General features: G+C 38.9%; 1 protein-coding gene across 6 annotated transcripts in view; it reads left to right on the plus strand.

Moving 5' to 3' along the window:
• ERC2 (ELKS/RAB6-interacting/CAST family member 2) overlaps positions 1–23,856 on the plus strand; it is an 840,163-nt gene that overhangs the window by 637,307 nt on the left and 179,000 nt on the right. For all 6 annotated transcript variants that reach the window (XR_004646570.1, XR_004646571.1, XR_004646572.1 and 3 more), the window contains one exon: positions 14,205–14,339. Coding sequence is in view for 1 of the 6 variants with exons in the window: in XM_034777024.1 (XP_034632915.1) it covers positions 14,205–14,339 (135 nt within the window). In the remaining 5 variants the exon portion in view is untranslated. The remainder of the gene's footprint in view (positions 1–14,204; positions 14,340–23,856) is intronic.

Genomic DNA, 23,856 nt, shown 5'->3' on the forward strand with positions numbered 1-23,856 from the left:
GTCACCCTACACTCTACTAAGTTTTCTACCAATTGTCCATGTTAGTGGACCCTCTAGATATCATGCAGACTCTGTTTAATATAGACTGGGATATGGATGGAAGGAAAAGAACATAGAATTTGTCTGTTCCTATAGACCAAAGCACCATGGATTCCTACACTTCAGAAATGTAAAAGAACATTTCTAATTCTTATATCCATGCTCAGAATACTTTGCCAACTGCAGTCAAAGTTAATTGTTTCTCAAGTCACAGCACAGGAATTGGAAGTAGGATAGCCAAACCCGTCTTCAATAAAATGGCATGCCTCTGCATCTATCTTGACCAGCACACTTCTCATCAGAAATCATCTATTGCATGAGTCTGGAGTTAGAACTCTGAAAACAAAAAAACCCTCTCAAATTTATTATACCTGCAGTGCTTTATGCTATATTCCAAGATTAAAAAACTATGTTAAAATGAAGTTAAGGTTGAGGGTACATATCAGTAACTTAAAGGTAAGAAAACATTACAGAGATGTTATAATTATCCCAAACCATTAATTACAAACCCAGGAAATTCAGAGGCATTTAAAAGAAATCCAGACATGTTAAAGTTTCAGAGCAGCAGCCGTGTTAGTCTGTATCAGTAAAAAGAACAGGAGTACTTGTGGCACCTTAGAGACTAACAAATTTATTTGAGCATAAGCTTTCGTGGGATACAGCCCACTTCATCGGATGCATAGAATGGAACATACTAGAGATCTTGAAGGTGTTTGTCTGAGGGATTGGAGCAAATGCAGTTGTATCTTAGAGCTTGGCTGTAGACAATGGATCGTGTGGTGTGTCCTGGATGGAAGCTGGAGGCATGTAGGTAAGTATAGCGGTCAGAAGGTTTCCGGTATAGGGTGGTGTTTATGTGACCATCGCTTATTAGCACAGTAGTGTCTAGGAAATGGACCGCTTGTGTGGATTGGTCTAGGCTGAGGTTGATGGTGGGATAGAAATTGTTGAAATCATGGTGGAATTCCTCAAGGGCTTCTTTTCCATGGGTCCAGATGATGAAGATGTCATCAATGTAGCGCAAGTAGAGTAGGGGTGTTAGGGGATGAGAGCTAAGGAAGCATTGTTCTAGTCACCCAGACAAACTTAACTCTGCCGTGTAGTGATGCCATCCAATAACCATAAGCTCATGATTAAGGCATTTTAGCATTTGTGATCCCAGACTAAATAAAAATGATTTTCAAAGAAACGTTTAAATATTCCCTCCCATAATAATTACAGCATCCCTGACATCTTTTATTTGCCCTTCTGCTGTTGAGCTGTATTCACTACCTTATTTTCATCTTAACATAGCTTTTATCTTGGAATTTTCTTCTTTATAAAAAAATTATTAAAAATATAATACATGAGCAATAAATAAGAAACCCAGAGAATAATACTTCTAATTATGTCAAGATACATAGTATGAGCCTTACATCTTACATAGAGACCAGCAAGCTCTACAGGAGAGGGGGGGGATCATAGTCCCTGCACCTCAATGTCTCTGAAATGTAATGACTCCCTTTATATTACTGCCTCAGTTTTCCCGACACATCTGCCTCAGTGTGCGATTGGGGGCTTTTCAAGCACTGATATCCAAGTTAATATACAGCTACAGAACTTCGAAAGAACAGTGACAAATGGGCCAAATAAACTACCAGTGAGAAGTCTTGACATGTGACCAGTCCATATCATTGCAACCCTATAGAATTGTTGCATGTAAATTAGCTACAGATGAACGATGGTGATTGGTTGAATTACTTCTGTTACAATGGCACCACTTAAGAGTTATGTGAGATGACCTGATGTCTGTAGCCTGTATAAGCATAACAATTAAATAGAACAATAATTAACAATAAACATTAATAAATTGGCTTATCTCCCCAAAATGTCAGTTCTTCAACCTTTTGAATCTCATGATGCCTTTCATAGATCTACGTTGAGATTTTTTAAAGCTAACTAGAAGATTTGGACACATATCACTCATTCATTTTCATCAGCTTTTTTTATTTTCAAATCTCCTAGTCAGCTACCCTTGCAAATCTTAATCCTGGTGTTTTGGGGCTAATGTTCATTTTTGGCTCCTGTTAAAAATGTTCTTAGTGTAATTCAGTGCTTGATTCCATGGATATTATAATATTCTTAGCCCACACCATTAGGAAATCCTTTCTCTTGACGAGGGAGGAATTGCCACGTTCAGTTCAAGGAAGTCCCTTTGGCAGAGTTATTTTCCGAAGGGGTACTGCTGATGGCATTTTATAGATTAAGGTTTTATTCTGAGTCGTTTGTTGATCCAAGGAGTATGTTGTTATGAAGAGGGAAAAAAATCAACAGTTTAGAATTGAAAGATGTCTTAAAAGATTTTTCATAGCTTTTCAAGGGTATCTGTGTTGCTTTAGCCAAGGTGCATTCACAAGCAACGAATCCACACTCAAAGAATCCATAACTACAATTGGAAGGTTAAACAAAAAAATTACCAAAGCCACAAGACTCAGCTTAACTCATGCAGAAGGGACCCTGCTTAAGTGTCATATCTAGCTGGTAAATTAAACCTAGTATTTGATTGTTGCAATGACAGAGCACTTATCTGGGGAGACGGAGCTCTCTAATCAGTGATAATATATTCAAAATTAAATGGTTCAGGATCTGAAAATAAGTGGCAGTTAGGTTGAACATGTTTGCAGGGCCTGTCAAACTGGCATTTGAACTTACCAATTTTGATTCCAGAATCTCACAAGATTAAATGGTAAGCAAGCAGCAAAGTAGAACAAATAAGTAGAAACTTGCCAAAAAGTAAAATAAAAATAAGAAATTGGACTTCTGTTTTGCCAAACTTTTGGAAGCTCAGGCTCTGCAGACACCATCTTAAATGCTATTCTATTGCCACTTCACTAATCCTTAGAAGTCACCATAATGTTCATTTAAAAAGTCATAACTATTTCACAAAGTATTTCCATAGTTTTATTTCAGGAGTAATGGACATTTATATTCAGTCTACATGTTGGAGCACAGTCTGGATTGCTTAGCTTATAAATACATACTGTTTACATAGGCTTCTTCATTTCATGCATACTGTTACAATCCTTGAAGAGGTTGTCAGTTGACAAGTAAGATAAATTGGTTTAGTGGACTTTACAAGTGTTTAAAGCTAAGTAAAGTGTGTATTGTCCAGTATTTAATTAAATGTAACTTTGTCAGACTACAAATCAGTTACAGATGTGTCTTCCAATAGGCAGTTAATGTTTTCTGTGTCTTGCACAAACAAGAAGCATTTGAGATTCTTCACTTGTCTGCAGTTGCTAGCAGTTTACAATATATGTGTAAAAATGCTGTTCTAAGACAAAATACTTGATTTTATTTGGAGATGACAAGTGTTGGATTTAGTTGACTTGTTTAGGAAAACTTTTTAACTGTTATCCAACCAAATTTAGTCTTGGAGTTCTCAGTGCAAGTACTACTGAAAAAGCAATTGGTGTTGTATTTACATACACTAGGTCTGAACTGGTCCCATTAATCTATACAAATTCTGGAAATATTTTGATTCTTTATTTGAGCTATGTACTGTAAAGTATCTTATTTCAATTCTTATATAGTGGATTTCAAAGCTAAAAGGGATGTCACTTGTTTTCCAAAATTAATTTCTTAAACAAAAAAGACTAAATTAAGCCCTCTACTAATAATAAATCAATAAGAATAATACTTTGCACTTTTATAGCACTTGTCATGTAAAGTTCTCAAAGTACTTTATGAAAGTGAGTAAATATTAGGATCCCTATCTGTATTAGCATCCACAGAACAAAGATTTTGTAACTTGCCCAAAGTCACACAAGTCCATTGCAAATTGGTAGTAGAATGCATGTGTACAGATTTCCAACTCCTTGTTTTAATCATCAGTCCTCATTGCCTGCAGCGTAGCAGTAGACTTTATATCTGCCTCCGCACCACCTTACATAAAAGAAATAAGCTATAGTAGGGGAATATTCTGAAAATATTTCAAATTCCATTTGGTGAGGAGAGATGGAGGAGAAAATCCAAAGGTAAGTAATAGCTATTGAACGATATTATCTCTATATATCCCTTAGCAACAAATCTTGCTATTTTTTTCTTCATTTAAACCACATTTGTGAGAGTTTTATTGTTAACTTGATCCAGATGACTGATCAAAGCATAGTTCCCTATTGCTACTTTGCTAAAATATTTTTTTAAAAACAGTTTTAATATTACAGTTTTACAGCTACAGATTGCTGTTAAGCTATTGAGTCTATTACCAGTCAATCAAAGACTTTCATTTCGTTTCAGTAGATCCTTGCTTAAATGCCACTGAATCTTAGGAGGACATGAAATATCTGTCAGTTTTCCTTTAGAGGCTAGTCATAAATTCTTTAGTAAATGGATGAAATTTCAGTTACCCCCAACTCAACAAATAGCAATGTTGAATGATCAAAGATAATTGCTTCAAGTCTTAAAGATTATTATACTTATGTATCTTGATGTTAGCTGCTCTTAATTTCTCTTTCATTCACTTATTACATAACCATATCACAGAAGGGATGCACCCACCACTGTATTTACTCAATAAATTATTAACTTCTTAAGAGTAAACAGTTTTGGCAAGTTTATATTGTTCAGGCTAAAACTAGTTATCTTTGTTGGAGATACATTTAATTAATATATTGCATTTTGTATGTTCAGGCTTTTCATTATAAATATAAATACTCTAAAAAATATCATAACAAAAAATAAGAAAATATTCAATTGTATAAAGCTAGTGTGAGTAATATCAGTAGGTAACACTTTTAACATAAGAAAATAGAATTAATATAAGTAAATGATTTGATGTGGATAGTATAGGATCAGCAATACACTATGCAATGAAAATGTAACAATAATTATGTTTTGGACTTCTATAGCACCTTTCATCCAAAGCCTCGATCTGCTTTACAAATATGAAGTATTATTACAGCCATTTTACAGATAGCTAAAATAAGACACAGAAAAATTAAGATATATGTCACTGTCCCACACTGAACCAATGGTAGAAAAGGGAAGAAAAATCTTATCTTTTGAATCCCAGCCTCACGTATTAATCATGTACTGTGAAAAGTGACCGGGAAAAATATTGGATTGTAGATGTTCATTGTCTTTCAGCTACTTTAAATCAAATGTGCTCATTTTATACATAAAAGGATATCTGATTCAAACTGCCAGTCCTGCAAATTCAAACTGGTATCTTAAAATGAAGCTAAGGTCTTTCTGGATAGTGCTTCATCACCAGGAATGAATACTGTAGAAAGGGAATGTAGTTAAAATTATGTTGATGATGTGTGAGCCAGAATAGAACCCACCTCATTCCCTCAAACCAGTAACTAAACTAGTTCTGTATTGCTAGCATGGATAAAAATCAGTAAAAAGTTTATTACTCTGAATAGATGTAAGGAGAAGATCTGCTAAATAATAAGGTGCCAGTTTTACGTAGTTGTTTTTCTGATTACATCCAAACTTTAATTTATAACTGAGTTCACAGGATCCCAGATAGCATGAAAAGATGTCAGTTTGCTATCTTTCACTGCGAAAACTGTTTTGAATCTATAGGCTTGAGATATTGCATGTAGCTAACATTCTATATTCAATTGTGATTAATATTTCTAGTAATGAAGCATTATTTTAATTTACTTTTTATTAAAAAGGGGTTTGACTCTGTACATGTATCAACATATATCAAAATTGCTAAATTAAGTCCCAATTTGGCAAAATCCTTAGGCGTATGCTTAAGGGCTTTGCAGAAAGCAAATGGATTTAAGCACATGCTTAAAGATTCTGTTGTTCTGGGGTGCAAGTCTACTGAGAAGCTGAAACTAGTATCAGATGCTGCTGCCCACTTTGTGAGAATCTTACTAGGAGCCGAAGACACGAGTGTTTCCATTGGGTTTCCAAATAGGATGTATGGTGGAGTTTTTCATCTGTAACACCCTAATTGGCATGGATTCTGGCTACTTGAAAGATTCTCTCTTTCCCTGTGCCATATTTCCACAGGGGTGGTAAGTGGAGATGTTGAAACTGGAGCCACTTCAGTATAAAAGAGAGGGAGGGGCTAAAAGGACAGTCTGCAATTCTCGCCTCTCAAACTTTGGAATTTATTCCCTCACTCTTGATTGAAAACAATGCAAATGTATTGATCTTCAGGGCAAATTGTAAGGCTCATCTATTTTCTTAGTCTTCTGGAGAGGGTGAGATTATAAGGGGTGGGGTGGGATGGGATAAGGCCCGAGGTGGAATGATGTATTGGGTTATTTGTTATTTTATTATTATTGAATATATCTAAGAAGCAAGGCTTATTGTGTTCCTTTATTTGTTGCCATAATATCACATATAATTTTAAGTGAAGCTGCGCATTTAGAAATCTAGGTCAATCCTTTTTTTGTTTTAGAATTTGAAGTAAATAACATACATCACTAAAATGATACCTAGATATCCAGGATTTTGCATTTGAGAAAACACTCTCTTGGAGTTGTCATAGATTTAATGGTCAGAAGAGACCTTTATCCTCATCTAGTCTGAACTATGGAATAGCACAGGCCAAAGAACCTCACCCAGTAATTTCTGCATTAAACCCATAACTTCTGTTTGAGCTATTGTATATCTTCTAAAGAGATATCCAGTCTTGACTTAAAGAATGCAAGTGTTGGACTAGTTTTTTATTTGTGGAATTACAGAATAAAGTGGGAGTTAGTAAAATGAAGAAAGGACAATATTTGATACAGTGGCATCATTTACAAAATATAGAGAGTAAATATGTAAAGATATATTAGACCCAAAACGGAATAATTGGCAGTTGTAATTGTGTTTTAAGACCCTATCCTGCTCTATTTAAAACAGTTTTGAGAGGAAAATTTAAATATCACATTTCAAAAACTGTCCTTTAATAGCTATGAAATAATAGTTACAAAGCCACAAGTGATGCAGACTTGAAGTTGACACATTTTAAACACTCACATAGATTATACTGAACTATACATGTTCTAAGATTGAGACTCCAATATTTTAAACTAAAACTGCAGGTTCTGATGTAGTGTAGTGTCACAAGCTAAATAGAAAACATTTAGCAAGTGCTTGGATGGGAAATCTTCAAGTAAATTCAGGATGCTGCAGGAAGTGATGGTACTGCCAAGTCAGTAGGTGGCACTCTTCCCTCTAAGTCAGTACTTAACCAATGTTCTAGCATGTTGTCTTGGGACACTGTGCTGTTGGAGGTGCTGGTATTTCAGCTAAACCTAGGCTCTAGTATAAACACATGTGGTCAATAAAAATCCAATGGTATTTTTTTCAAGTGTAGGTATGAAGCCCTGAGGTATCAGCGTAAATTGCAATCTGGTTAATTAATTTCTTCCTGGAATAAAAATATACCTGACATTTCAAAGCTTACCAAACATTAAAAGAGTTTGCAAGTGAAACACTCAGCAGTATCGTACAGAATATTAAGCAACAAAGAGTTCTGTGGCACCTTATAGACTAACAGATGTATTAGAGCATAAGCTTTTGTGGGTGAATACCCATTTCATCAGACGCATGGGGTACAGAGTATTGTGTTTTTTAGAAATGGCTGGAAAAGATTGTTATATCCCTCTATTATATTTCCTCACTGTGTTTACTTTTTTCCAAAAAGGATTTCTATTTATAAAATGTTTTAAAGATCACAAAAGATCTCATTGTTAAATTGTAAGAAATATCCTAAGGAAAATAGAGTTTAGTACAGAAGTACTGTATTTTTTAATGGTAGCTCAAGTGAATCAAAAATTTAATATTATTAAGTTCATATTAACTTATTACTGCAGAGGGCTAACCAATCAAAACATATTTTACCAGGATTTGGTGCCATTTTTAAGAGGCCAGTTAAAAGCAAGGTTTTTTTTAAAAGGTTTAGGGTGTCTGTTCAAAATGTGATTTTTTTCATCTCTGTTTCGCACTTCTTACTACTTTGCTCCCAGTGCAGACAAATTAAAGGAAGCTTCCTTTAGCATTCACAATTGCTTTGTGCATATTTTTACTGCAATCTGGCATTCACAAAAAAGAAACATTAGAAGTGGTTTATTTATATTTCAGCACCAAATTAGAAAGATTACATCATTCATTTACAGTTCTTATCCCAGGACACTTCTAATCCCCAGCACCTCATTACAGGAGACACTTTTAGGATTGCATATATCATCTTGTTTAGCTTTTGCATTCTTTTATGGGATACAGTTGAAAGGTAGGAAATTTAAGGCTGTTCATTGATAAGAAAATAAACTAATAAAATCTTAGGAGCTTCCCCAAAGGGGAAAGATATTACAGTGTTTACAGTAACTGGTTATTATTTGTCCATTTGTTCTCCATCTTTTTCACCCTTGTGAAAAAGTCCTTCCTTCTTGAATATAAATGCAAACAATCTACCTATAATTCAGAGAGAGTTGATCCTCTGGTAAAATTAGAAGAAACTCCTGCATAAGTACCAGGGCTGGCTCCAGGGTTTTGGCCGCCCCAAGCAGCCCAAAAAAAAAAAAAAAAAAAAGCCACGATCGCGATCTGCGGCAGCAATTCCTAGGCGGAGTGACGGACCGTCCGCCGAATTGCTGCCGAATACCTGGACGTGCTGCCCTTCTCTGGAGCGGCCGCCCCAAGTACCTGCTTGACAAGCTGGTGCCTGGAGCCGGCCCTGATAAGTACACACAGTCATATGCTTCTCTCCCCTTATCCAGTGTGGAGAAAGCAGAATGGCCCTAATTGTACAGAAAACATTCAGTGCTATGCTGATGAGAAAGATACTGACACAGGGTCTCTTCCCCTCTTCTTATTAAGTTTAGAACTTAAACGAGCGCATAGCTACAGGTCAGCACAAACTCTTTCTATATTCTGGTTTCAGAGTAACAGCCGTGTTAGTCTGTATCCGCAAAAAGAAGAACAGGAGTACTTGTGGCACCTTAGAGACTAACAAATTTATTAGAGCATAAGCTTTCGTGGACTACAGCCCACTTCTTCGGATGCATATAGAATGGAACATATATTGAGGAGATATATATACACACATACAGAGAGCATAAACAGGTGGGAGTTGTCTTACCAACTCTGAGAGGCCAATTAATTAAGAGAAAGAAAAAAAAAAAAACTTTTGAAGTGATAATCAAGCTAGCCCAGTACAGACAGTTTGATAATAAGTGTGAGAGTACTTACAAGGGGAGATAGAGTCAATGTTTGTAATGGCTCAGCCATTCCCAGTCCTTATTCAAACCGGAGTTGATTGTGTCTAGTTTGCATATCAATTCTAGCTCTGCAGTCTCTCTTTGGAGTCTGTTTTTGAAGTTTTTCTGTTGTAATATAGCCACCCGCAGGTCTGTCACTGAATGACCAGACAGGTTAAAGTGTTCTCCCACTGGTTTTTGAGTATTTTGATTCCTGATGTCAGATTTCTGATGTCACAAGTACTCCTGTTCTTCTTTTTCTATATTCTGTTGCTAGTAAACACACAGATTTAAGATGCCTGCAGCCATTCCATGTTATTAAATGATTCTGGCCATTTAATGAAAATACATATCATCTTTTCCTTCCATGTATTAGAAATGTTCTGTTACACTGTTGTTAAGCAGAAAATGAGGGTACACTACTGCAAATCCTTTCTTAGCCCAGGATAATGATTGAGAGGTGTCAACTCATGTTGAATGTATTGTGGTACACTGGAACTAGAATGTTGATAGGCAAAATAGAGGTCTAGAAAGAATCAGGTGCCAGTATGGAATAAGCAGGTATGAAAATATTTTCTGACACCAATGATGGAGATAGTTCTAGGATGGAAAAGTTCTGTCACAAATGTGTCTCACCCACCTGTCTTAGCAGTGCTGAACTTTCAGCTTCATCCAGGGCCGCCCACGGGGGGCAAGTGGGGCAATTTGCCCCGGGCCCCACAGGCCCTGGCCCAGTGGCAGTCCGGGTCTTCAGTGGCATTTTGGCGGCGGGGGGCCCTTCAGTGCTGCAGAAGACGTGGAACGACTGAAGGGCCCCCCGCCGCCGAAGACCCAGACTGCCGCCGGGTGAATACAAGCGCCGTAGCTCCCCCGCTTTGCCCCGGGCCCCCTGAATCCTCTGGGCGGCCCTGGCTTCATCATCCGATAAAGCCTGCTCAATATGTCTCTGCTATGTGAATTTGTTTTACATGTCCATTGTTGAGGTTGATGGATTTCCACTCCATATGGCTAAATTTAGTGCCTTTCATGGTATCAAGTATCAGGGCGTAGCCGTGTCAGTCTGTATCTACAAAAACAACAAGGAGTCTGGTGGCACCTTAAAGACTAACAGATTTATTTGGCATAAGCTTTCGTGGCATAAGCTTTCTCACTTCTTCAAATGCACCTGATGAGGTTTTTACCCACGAAAGCTTATGCCCAAATAAATCTGTTAGTCTTTAAGGTGCCACCAGACTCCTTGTTGTTTTTGTAGAAACAGACTAACACGGCTACCCCCTGATACTTGATGTCCATTGTGTATGCTGTTTTTAGCAGGAACCATTTAACACTTGTAGCACAGGTATAATCTAGAGCTGCTTGTCTCGGTTTAAAATGTCAGCTGTTGACTCTCATTTCTCTACCTGTTGTCTATGCCTACATTGTTATCATTGTTGACTGACATAAAAAAACAAACAAAAAACCTTTGACTCCTAGTTTCCACACTGCATTACTGGAGATAGCAACATTATTTCCTATTCCAAATATACATCAGAGTAGTAAGTTGTAACTCAGTTATTAAATGTCTTTTTTCAAGGTATGCAGTGTTGTTGCAGCCCAGGATATTAGCGAAACAAGACGGTTGAGGTAATATATTTTATTGGACTAACGTCTGTTGGTGAGAGAGACAAGCTTTTGTCAGTTTAGAATAACAGGATATAACATCCTCTCTGCAGCTTTCATACACCTTACAAGGGGGTTTGGTTGAGTATCAGGCATGGAGCACCATCTAATATCAGTATGGCACCTGTGCAACTCATGCTGCAATTGCTTCAGGTACAGAGAAGGCCCAAAGATAAAAGACTGGAACCCATTTCCATTATTTAGCAGGAAGTCTAATCCAAATGCAAGAGCAGTAGTAAATGACGACCCTCTACAGACCTTAGACCATTGTCCTATTTAGAGGTTTCCTTTCCTATACCTCTTACCCTTGAAACAAGAGTCTGGATGTAGGTTCATTTATTACAGTAATTAACTTAAAGATGCAACAAATATCAAGGATATGTTTTTAATTAGTATTTTGTTCAATTTCAGTTTGTAGGTATTTATTTTAGTGCATAAAGGGCAGGGGAAAAAGACAGAAAATTAATTGTACTCTCATCTCTGACAGATTCACAGAAGCTTCACCACGAAACCTGTCTAAATTTCGGGTACCTCTGGGCCACTCCATAGATTTTTCTTTGAGATAAGTTTGCTGGTAATAGCTTCTAAATTTTCCACCTTCATAAGTGCTTTGTTCTTTGTAGCGTCGAGTGGCTGCTCTTGTGAAGCCAGCGGGTGCAAGTTCAACTGTTGCTCCCTTTTTCCACCCTCCGTTACTTCATATTTTCTCCTAAACAACAGGACGCCTCACTTTTCCTCCATTTCACCTGCTCCCTCTGCATTACTCATACTGATTTTCAGTAGAACTGATCAAACATTTTCCAGTGGAATATTTTTTATCTAAAAATACTGATTTGTTGAAGTCAAAACGTTCTGTGAAAACATGTTGATTTCAACATTTCATTTTGAAAATTTTATTTTATAGGGTTTTTATTATTTTTATTTTATGTTTTTGTTATACAATTTTTATATTTATAAAATGAATTTAAAATATAAAATAAAATAAAAATTAATACAAAATAAAATATTAACATTTAAAAAGTCAAAATTGAAATTTGAATGTCCCAAAACAAAATTGTGCACACACAAATTCTTGTGGGGAATTTCTACATTTGACATTCGTTCTATTCAGTAAAATACCAATTTAGAAATCAGAGAATTTCCCACAAAATTGAAACTTTGTTTTCCAACCAGCTCTGGTATTCAGTCGTTTTTGTTGTTCATCCTTCCATTGTTTTAAAAGGAAATGGAAGATCATCTCTTTTGAAACAAAATGGAAAATATGGGTTTGTCAGTGACTTAGCCTATGGCAATGTATTTGATTACAAGGATGGGACATTGTTCCGATTACTCTGCCACCTGGCCGTTGGAGGAATTAATTATGTGAAACATGGAGATGACCCTTTTTTGAACATTTTATTGCCCCTGAGATACTATAAAAATATTGATAGTGGCTAAATATTTGCCAAGTGTTTGCCAAGAGGTTTTATGCATCTTACCTCTGACTGATCCTGCACTGCCTGTGGGTGTTTTGTGGTATTTCACTTGAGGTAACAGAGTTCATCTACTGGGGGCACCTATCTCCTCTCCCCCACATCACAACCCAGAGGACACAATCCTATTGGGGAGCTTTGCTGTAGTATATGTTTTTATAGTAAGTGCAAATTTGACATCTCTTTTTTCAATGATCCCTATAATTCACAACCTCCCCCATATTGTGCCTTTCTACAGCAAAATAGTTATACTTAAAATTTGGTTGCAGCACTACAATATATGGTATTTATTTGTTGGTTTGTTTATTTTACAAACCTCTTGCTTTTCTAGTTTAAAAAAAATTGCAAAATTTGGTGAATTTAATGGCAAGCATTAATTTTCATATTTAAGAATGAAATGTTTCCAAACAGTATTTCAACTCAAGTTTGTATTGGATTGTTTAATACTAAAACTACATGGGTGCAGATTCCTATTATACCATTCTGACATCTAAATTATATTAATTGCACCCTCATCTAATTGTGCCAACAAACTCTGGGTAAGGACTTTGAAAACAACTGAATTTTGTTCATGGGTTTGTCAGGTGCAGGTAGGTAATCTCTTGGTTCTAGCCCATGAAAGCTTATGCCCAAATAAATTTGTTAGTCTCTAAGGTGCCACAAGGACTCCTTGTTGTTTTTTCTTGAATACAATGTATCAAGCATGGCTGAAATTATTTTAAATAATGACTACTGACAGTAGTATGTATTCTGTCCAGTTTAAGTGTTTGCATGATTGGGAAATTACATAATACAAATATTTTAGTGTGACCCAGCAAGGTCTGGATTGCTGAGCGCTGAGTGTCACATGATATGAAAAAAATGTAATAGCGATCATAGGCAGTGTCTTATTTATTATTACCTGGCGGTGACTATATTTTATTACCTCTAGAAGTCAATAACTGAAATGTCAAATCTTTTTAGTTGTTTTCATAAGCTGAATCTGGTTAAAATTTATTCTCACTGATTAACATGCTGTGCCTGTGTGTGTATTATACAGTCTTCAGATTCTTATGCCTGATTGTTTTAACAGCCTGATCCTAGTAAAAGAAACAACTTCACAATTAAACCCTGAAAATAGACGAAAATAGGCTTTCACCATAACCGCTCATCATTGTTACTGTGAATGCTAATGTAATTGCTAGTATGCATGAAAACTTATATTCCTTTTAATCTGATCTTGCAATTATTCAGTAAGACTTTACACATTGAAAAAGAAATATCCAGGAACTCATATTTTACAATAGTAAACATAAAAGTATTGGGCTAGATTTTGCTCTCTGTTACACTCCTAAAACCCAGTGAATTTACTGGGCCAAATTCTGCATTCTGTGATCCCATTTGTGTAGAAATCAGTATGATTGCATGGGGCATTAATTGGCACCATATTTGGCTCAGTGACTTTAGTGGGGTTGGAGAGGTATCAATAGAAACAAAGTCTGTCCCACTGTGTTTTCTTTCTTTCCTTAATTAGGTCCCAGTCCTGCATTTGTCTTCTGCTGGCAGACCCTTGGACCTACATAGAGCTAATCACGGGCTCAAGGGCTTAGAATTTGACTTTTGATAACATTTTTAGATTTTGGAATGAAAGGAGAACTGTAGGTGCCATACTGTAGATCCTGCCGTGACTGTATTTGGCCGATATGTTCCAGCACTTAACAACATAAGAGTGGCCTTACTGGGTTAGACCAAAGGTCCATCTAGCCCCGTATCCTGTCTTCTGAAATGGCCAAGGCCAGGTGCTTCAGGGAGAATGAACAGACCAGGCAATCAATGGAATTGTCTCCCTTTCCCTGTTCAGACACAGAACAGAATGAAACTGATGGCAGACAACTATGATGATGACCATCACCACTTCCACCACCACCACCATCACCACCATCACCGGTCTCCTGGGAGGACCCAGCACTCAAATCACCGACCCTCTCCAGATCAGGTCAGTCACCTCCTTTCTTACCTTCACACTTACCCTTTTACCATTCTGAAATTTCAGGATAAAATAAATCTTCCAAAGAAATAATAAACAATATAAGTGATATGCTTTTTGAACTGAAACTAATAGCTTTGGTATTTATTTCCATCACTCAGGGAATCTAAACGTTTTCCTTTCTCTTTCTGTTTGGCTTTTGGTCTGTCTTATAATATTTTTCTTCCCTCTCTTCCTTTTTCTTTTGCTTTAAGCTTTTAAGCAGAGTCCCGATTCAACTGTTTAAATAGAAAGTTACTGAAGAGCTGCTTAGTTACTGCAACTTCACTATTAGGTACTTGCTTTTTGGAATAACTGCTATTCAAAGACTTGGTCAGCATTTCCATTATGAGCTTGTGTTCAGTTGTTCCTAAACTGGCCCCGAAAATATCTTTGAATTGAAACCATTCATTGGCAAATATTGCATTAACTCAGTTTTGGTTGTCTTTAGTAAACAAAATGTAAATGTTTTAGGATATACTTTAGAGTGATTTTCAAAAATGACTAGTGATGCCGGAAGGCCTCAATCTTTGAGTGCCCAACTTGAAACATCTTCAAGAGACCTTTGTTTCAGAGTGACTATCCTCTGACAATTGGGACCCATTAGTGTGTGTCAGTTTGGACACCCCAAAAGTGAGCCACCACCTAAATCACTAATCATTTCTACAAATATCAGAACTTGTTTTTTAAATAAAAATACGCAAGTTTTGTTTATAATAATGATATTAAAATGTTAGTATTTTTACAAAATATGAAAAAATAAAGTAAATCAAAATTACTCAAATGTGATTCCATTTTAATTTTATATTAGCACAATTTCTAGGGCAATGTACATCACCTTGCCTATAATTTTAATACATAATATGGTGTAATTTTATTGTCACCCCAAAAATTTGTCTTTAGGAGGTTTTTTTTTATGCTGGTTCTGCAATTAATGTTGCTGTAAATAGGCAAATAATTGGTAAGTGTCAAATGTTAAGCCGCCGTAATCTTGGATTGTAGCAATCTGCATAAAGTGGATACCATGACATTAAACTTTATGATTTTGTTGTGTTTAAGATGGATGTGTTCTCAGACAGAAACTGAGGGCTTTTTGTTTTCTGAAATGCTAAGGCCTTGATCCTGCAACGACTCAAGCTCCTGTATCACTTTATGTATATGAGTAGTGCCATTGGAATTAATAGGACTATGCATGTGCATAAAGTTATGTACATGCTAAAGTCTTTGCAGGATTGGGGCTTTGAAGTGGACTTCTGAGAAATTTATTGAAAAGTGCTAAACAGTTTGCAGAATATTTGGGTTTAAAATTACTTGTCTATTTTAGCCCCTGTTTTTATATTACAGTATTATTGCCAAATTATATTTGACCCTAACTGTGTGAAACTATAAGGATTACAATTTTTATTTTTTTCCTTTATATTATGTTATTGAAATAATTGTTTTTCTTTTTTTGCTATCTGCAAAATCTTTTCCTTCTTATTTTCTTTTTACCTCTGGTTCTCTTCCTCCCCCGTTTTCTCCTTTTCTCACCACTAATTAGAAGAAACTACCTCAGTGGGGTGGGATTGATGAGAGCCAGAGGACCAACATGGCAAAACTCAGCAGCATCTCTTATTGTGCTTCTGCCCTCTGTCTTCCCCTGATGAGACTATACTTAGAAGTAGGCTGAATTGATTAGGATATTTTTGATGCAATATCTTCACATATGATAGTGCCCTCTTTTCTGTTCATAGGATGGTTATTTCACTACTCCTGTACCACGCAGATGCTGCTACGTGATTACGTGACATACTCAGGGACTAGTTTTCCAAACCATTTACTAAGCAGTAAATAAATATTGCTCCCTCCAAGGGAGCAAGAAGGAAGCAGGGGAGGGAGGAATTGTGACTTGCAGTGCCACCCACTTACATCTCTGTTGGTGGCAACTTACACAGGACACCAACCTTTGCTCAGGGCTGTGCTTAGTCACAGTAAGACTTGATAAGAGCACAGCCCACACTGGTCGTGCTGCAATTTTGTAGGTTGCACAATATGACTGCAGGTCAAAAGCTGCATTGTAAAGAAGTCACACACACTTCATATTCAGTAAAAAAAATGGGGTCTTTAAAAATAAATATTTAAAATTGGAGATCTAGATTTTGTAAGATTTTTCTACAGACACACTGGTGCTAAAGAAGTAACATATCCCTACCAAAATATTATTTAAATGCTACATTTTGGGGAGTCTGATAAGAGCCTGAACTCTTTTCCTTGATTCTCTTCTGCAGAACACCAAAGCAATGACTTACTTATTAGAAAAAAGAACAGGCGTACTTGTGGCACCTTAGAGACTAACAAATTTATTTGAGCATAAGCTTTTGTGGGCTACAGCCCACTTCATCGGATGCATAGAATGGAACATATAATAAGGAGATATATATACACATACAGAGAACATGAAAAGGTGGGAGTTGTCCTACCAACTCTAAGAGGCTAATTAATTAAGGGAAAAAATTTTTTGTAGTGATCATCAAGATAGCTCATTTCAGACAGTTTGACAAGAAGGTGTGAGGCTATTTAACATGGGGAAATAGATTCAATGTGTGTAATGACTCAGCTGGTATGAAAGAAGGATGCAGGTGCTGCTCAGAGGAAGAGGGAAGGGGCAAAGCAATAGTATGCTCAGACTAGGAAGAAGCGGGTAGGAGTTGAAGAGCATGATGAAGTCATCAGCAACAGGAGGAAGGGTCTGGGAGCAGCTAGACAGGAGAGCACAGAAGAAAATACATAGGAGGAGGGCACAGGGTCTATAGCAGGAGGAGGAAGAGAGCCTGAGTCTGATCTCACAATTCTATTGACAATATGGTATTACGCCTGATTTACACTGGTGTATGAGAATGCAAAATCTATTCCAAGAACATTTCATAGTTCATTTATTTTGGCAGGTAAATTAAATAATTGTATGAAAAAATTGTGTGGTTTGTAAAAACAACCATGAAATATACAAATGTTAAGAAATTGAGAATTTTCAGCCAGTGTGGATGGTAGTATTGTCAATAGTGACAGAAAATGAAGGGGAAGAGGTGAGAGGAAAGGTAAGGAGTTCAGTTTGGACCATGTTAAGCTTAAGTCAATGGTGAAACATGTAGGAGGAGAGAGGCTGAGATGCAGTATTGGGCTGAGGGATTCTGGTCAGATGTAGAAAGGTAGATTTGTGAGACATGCATGAAGACGGTAATTGAAGCCGTATGAGCAGAAGAGTTTGTACAAAGAAAGGATGTAAAAGAAGAAGAGGAGAAGGTAGAGATGGAACCCTACGATCCTCCCATGGAGATGAGAGAGGCTGAAGAAATAGCCAGAGAGAGATAGGAGAACTAGCAGAGACTGGAAGAATGAAAGCCCTGGGAAGAGAATAAGATATCATGAAGTACATTGATCAATGGTGTAAAAAGAAAGCAGAGAGGTCCATGAGGATGAAGATGGAGTAGAAGCCTTAAGATTTGGCTGAGAATAAAGTACTTGGAGCCTTAATGTGAGAGGTTTCAGTTCAGAGAGTGAAAGCCAGAGTGGAGGGGTGTCCAAATGGAACTTAGGTCAGTGATGGTAGATGACACATTGACTGAGTTTGGATATGAAGGGAAATTGGGCTTTATTGGAGAGCCTCATGTGGGGCTGAGGTGTTTGAGGATAGAGCAGAACATGTTTGTGAGAGGAATGAACCCAAAGAGAATGAGAGACTGAAGAGGGTTTACAGCTTAGTCATTAGAGAAGAGGGAAGAAGGAACAGAGAAGAGGGCATACGAGCAGTAAAAAAGTCAATACATTGGTGGAGTGGAGGCTGGAGAAGGACTGAGAAGGAGAAGTAGGTGGCAGGTGGGCGATGTTGAAGGAAATCAAGAGTTGGTCAGAGAGAACTTGGACAGTGAGAGGTGAGAAAAATAAGCCGTTTTTGGTGAAGAGAAGATTGAGGAAGTGGCCATTTGAGGGAATGGGAGAGTTGATCCAGAGTTCTATGTCAAGAGGAAGTAACGGTAAGAGGAAAATTCATTGGCTGAAGCATCAATGTGGAAGGTGAAATCACCTTAGGTGAAAGTGGAGGAATGTTAGGTGAAGAAGAGGGAAAGCCAGGTGTCAAATCAAAGCAGGTGGATGGAGAGTAGGTGATGACAGCAGCATGCAGAGGGAGAGAATGAGTGAGAATGGGGGGAGTTGTAAACAGCGGGAACAGGAGAGTAGTAGCCTGATGCCACTATCTGATATTTGGAGTGAAAGGTAAGAGGAGAGGCCAAAAAAGAGCAGCTACCGAGGCAGAGCTGTGGCATAGCAATAGAAATTCTGGTTTCTGTGGATAGGAAGAGATGGAAGGAAGGAGAGATGAGGAGGTTGTGCTTAGCCGTCGTCTCTCTTTGGGTGAAATAAGTATTCCACAGTGAGGAAGAGAAGGAGCATAGGAAGGTAATGAAGGTGCAGATGGGTATAAGGTTTGAAGGGGAAGCCACTGGAGTGGAGATGGTGTCAGGGATGGTTGTGGGATTGAGAAGCTGGTGTCTGGGCAGATTATGTCAGAGGCAAGGAGGGGAATTGACAGAGAATGCAGAAGTGAGATATGGACTTGAAGTTGTGTGAGCGCAGGGGACAGAGGGATGAGGGTAGAGTGGGTGAACTTGGAGCAGTAAAGGGGAAGTGAAGAAGGGATGTGTGATAGAGATGACAGGAAGTAAGGGGGAGCAGTGAGTCAGAAAAGAGGTGTGATGAGAATGGTAGGACACTAATGAGAGAATATTATGCAGTCAAGGAGCAGAAGAACAGGAGGTAACAATAAAATGGAGGGTGAATATATCAACAAACCAGCAAGAAAGCACACTGATGGTACAGCAGTTAAACCACAGCAGTTAGTTAATTATGCATCAAGCAAATGAATAGATTCATAAGCTAATCATTGTCAAAAGAATCTCCAACAGAACAGCATGCTAGCTATGAATGTGAGAGAACTAATCATAGCCCGTGCTTACATTTTTCAGTTATGAATCATTTTTATCTGTCTGTGATCTGTTATTGTTTGCTATTCCATACAGTATCTTTGTTATTGCAGTTTGATTGTCATGTGGTTTTATTATGCAAACCTTTATTTCCCATTCACAACAGTATATTGCATACAAAATTCTGGATGTGTGGTTTTTGGTGACCATGATCCAACATGCTGGTAGTGGTGTGAAACCACAGAATAAACTGGAAAAATAAACATGTAAATGGTCAGGGGGCATTTTTAATTTTATAAGAAGAAAAAGATGGTGCACACTGTAACACATATGCCACTTAACAGGGACTGCTAGTTACCCTTTCAAGGTTGTCTATCAATTTTGAAGACTAAGCAGAAATTCCAAAAGATAAGGCATAACTTCTAGACAGAAAAAAGATATTTGAAATACACACAGCATTAACTTTGAAAAGTATGTTTTCTATGTTGTATTGAGTGGATATTAATGATTTTGAATGTTGATAGTTTTATATGTGTATTTATATATATAGACATATCTTTCTGGAAAACTTTGATGTTATATACAGCATATATGAACAAGTGTGTGTGCATGCTTGCATGAGAGAGTAAGAGATTTTCTACTCCTCAGCATATATTTGGGAGAGTAAGGTCAGGGCCGGCTCTAGGTTTTTGGCCACCCCCACCCCAGCCCTGGGCTTCCCCCCCCCCCGCCCCCATCAGTGCCCTCCCCCACCCACACCCCCTGCGGCCCCAGCCCTGGGCTCCCCCACCTCCCCCAAACATGACCTCCTCGTTCACCACAGCAGTCCCTGTTTACACTTGCAGTGGGGATCAAACCATTTCTCCTATTTTTATTTCACTTTAGTATAAATCTCGCCCCCCCCATCCCCTGCAACCCCATCTTTAGTGCTCCAAATGTACATGGAAGGCATAGGGACTAACCCTCAAACCTTGTCCCCAGAAAGGGATGGGGATCTAGTAACGAGGGTTCAGGCAGCGGAGCGGGTGTGGGAGTGCTTGGGGGCTCTACACTGGCAGAGAAGCGGGGTGTGATGTACTCGTGGAGGAGGAGAGCGGGTATCAGGAGGGTTGCTGGAGAAGAGGTGCAGGGGAAGGGGGAGGTGCGGGAGGAGAAGGCTGGGGGAGGGTACAAGGGGAGAGGTGCGGGTGAAGGGAGAGTACAAGGGGAAGGGGTGCGGCGAAGGAGCGATGTGGGGAGGTACAAGTGAAGAGGCTGTGAGCGGGATGGGGGGGGGGGTGCAAGGGCTGAGAGGGGCAGGTGCTGACAGCTGCTTCCCTAGCCCCGTGCAGGCAGAGGTGAGAGGACGGACATTGACCCCCAGGTGCCCAAGCTGTGGGGGTCCCCCGGCGGGGCAGTATCCCCCACTCCCCTGCTCGGAGCCAGGCTCTGCCTCTCCCCACCCCTGGCACTGTTGGGGCCTGGGGCAAGCAGCGCAGGGCTGAGGCGGGGGAGGTGCGTGGCAGGCTGGGTCCGGGGGCAGGAGGGGGCAGCTCGGGCTGGCCAGCCACTCGTCCCATCAGTGCACGAGCTGGGATCTGTGCCCCCTGCCCAGCCCGGCAGTGCCCTGGACAGCCCACTTGGGCGAGGAAACGCTGCGCCGCCCTGGGGAGACTCAGAGCAGCAGTGGTGGCAGCAGCGGTGGTGGTGGGATAATTGGCCTCTCAGAGTTGGTAAGACAACTCCCACCTGTTTATGCTCTCTGTATGTGTGTATATATATCTCCTCAATATATGTTCCATTCTATATGCATCCGAAGAAGTGGGCTGTAGCCCACGAAAGCTTATGCTCCTCTTCCCTGCATCCCAGGCCCCACTTCCTTCCCTCCCTCCCCGGCTCCTCACACACTCCTCTCGCCGCGGCAGCCCGAGCTCAGCTCCAGGGGACAATGCTCTGGCTCTCCAGCAGCAGGGCTCTGGCCAAGGCCGGCTCCTGGCTTTTTGCCGCCCCCTCCCCAAAAAATGGGGCCGGAGTGCCGCCCCAAGCACATGCTTGGAGCGCTGGTGCCTAGAGCCGGCCCTGAGTAAGACCCTCTCCACCCTTTATGTATATCTATGTGTGCATATACTTGTTATAAAGAGAGAGGGTGTGTTATCAATCTATATGTAGATAACATAAACACAGACCTTGGAGACGAATAAACACACTCACATTTTTCACACGATGTTGTTTGCTAAGGCTATACTTTACATATTATATTTACATTATAGATGCTCTATCAGGGCGAGATTGAGACTTTTCAGCTCACCCTGAGTAAGGAGCAGCATGTGAGTGTGCTGCCCCAGAAGTAACCCAGGGTAGGAATTGTGACTCCTGGCAAAGGAGACTACTCCTTTACTGGGTGTAACATACTCCTCCTCTTCAGCCTGATCAAATCCACTGACTGATGTGTTAAGGGAGAATAGCTAAGTCTCTACCTGCTCCTTGCCCCTCTTCCCCTCTTTCTGCCCATCTGTTTGGGAGAGAAGGGAGTAAAGGTACACAGCCACAGCTTAGCCTCACGTGTCTGGACTCAATGTCTAGAGAAGCCCTAAAAAAGCTGCATAGAGAATAGGGATATTCTTACTCCCCTGTGTGAGTGTATGTGTCAGACACAATATGGACATACATGATTGTTGTACCTCTGGTTTTTATATCTCATATGTATTGGTATTGAGTAAGTTAAAAAAAAGTAAAATAAATACACCTCAGTACAGTATTTGTAATTTTCAGTTATTTCATCCAGAATTGGCTGTTAACAAACTCTAAAAACAAATTAAATCTGCAACTTTTTATTTAGATTCTTTGATTCTTTCCCTTCAGCTTGTGCTTGAGAGTTGGCAACTTACTTAAATTCCGCCTGGAAACTTATTGGCAGTCAGTGCAGATCCTGGAGCATTGACGTAATCTGCTCCCAAAGTGAAATTCTCCTTAATAAGCATTCAGAGCTAGCTTCAGTTTCCAAGTGGCTGTAACATAGGTAGCCCCATGTAGAGTGCATTTCAGTAACTTAATCTGGATCATTGGAACAAAAAAAACTCCTGGGGGATAAATGTGAACACCCAGATTTGGACACTCCTGACGCCTTTGTCTTGTACAGACCTCCAGAAGCTTTTTCTTGAGAGACTCTCCTCCTCCCACACTTTGTAATCTAGAGGAAGGTGCTTCAGACCAGCAGACTGAGTTCTATTCCTAGATCTTCCATTGGGTGCTGATAATATTTCTCTCTGCTTCACAACCCTTATTAACTAAGGCATCACATCCCTGCCTTAGAGGATGTCATTCATCCATTTTACAGATAAGGTAATAGAGGGACCGTACCAGCTCACTTCAGGATAAACTGGGAATAGAACACAGGTTTCTATAATTATAGACCCAATTTTCATCCACTCTGCCACATTGCCTTTTAGAAGGAATATAATATTCTCTCTCTCCAGACAATCTGCTCCCAAAACCAGGAACAAAACCTAAGAAATCTGATCTTTGTTAGTGTTTCTAATACCAAGCATTCAAAAATTATTACTCTGACCCACCCAAAATCATGAGATTTTAAAAAGTAATATTTTGGGTGCTTTTTCTTTGCCTTCTGGTTTTAGGGCCTTTAGTGTACACATTGGTCATGTTTTCATGCTTTTCTCTGCAGCCACGAGGATTACAAATGTACCTTATTAAAAGGAAATCTGAGATTCTCACATAATCACAGGATTCTAGGAGCTGGGGCTTTAAAAAGAAAACAAACCACCAAATATGGTGAGAGGTACTTTTCTGTTACCTGACTCTTATCCTGCTTCTAAGTATATGGACGGAAATGTAAAAAAACAGGTTCAATATTACAAATTTATGGAATGGGGGTTAGCCAAGAGTCTTGTTTTAGTCATTGCTTTAGCTTATTAATGTATCAAGTGAGTATGGTAATTTGAAAAGTATAAATTAGAAGTGTGAATCAAAAACCCAAATTAAACTAGGTCTGGTTTTGGTTTGTGACTGGAAAAGAAAACCATGATTGAGAGTTTGCCACAATCAAAACCAAAACTCGCTTTCTAAACTCATCAATATGTAAAACTAAATTTTTTACATATCACAAAAACAATAGAAATTGGGCTGATAAGGAAAGCACCAACTCAGCTTCTAAAATAAGAAGGAGCTACTGTGGTATAGCAGTTTAGTGCATACCCTTGGGAGCCAGTGTCAATGGGCTCCAGACACTGACTCATTGTTTGACTTCGGGAAAACATTAAACTACAGTACACCTAAACCATTGATACAACTTTAACATGGATTCTGTATAATAATAGTAATAATAAATTAATTAATTAATACCACACAGGGCTGGTGTTAATTAATTAATGCTTGTAATGCACTTTGAGATGCAAAGATGAAAGGTGCTAGAGTGAAGTGCAAAGTGATGGTAAAAGTAATTTCAGGTTTTACAGTATTTCCCCTTACTTTCACATGTTGCTAGGTACATGCACTTTAGGTCACTTATGGTGTGAATAACTTCCAGTTCATGT

The sequence above is a fragment of the Trachemys scripta genome, chromosome 7 (assembly GCF_013100865.1).
Source record: "Trachemys scripta elegans isolate TJP31775 chromosome 7, CAS_Tse_1.0, whole genome shotgun sequence".
Taxonomy (NCBI): Eukaryota; Metazoa; Chordata; order Testudines; family Emydidae; genus Trachemys; species Trachemys scripta.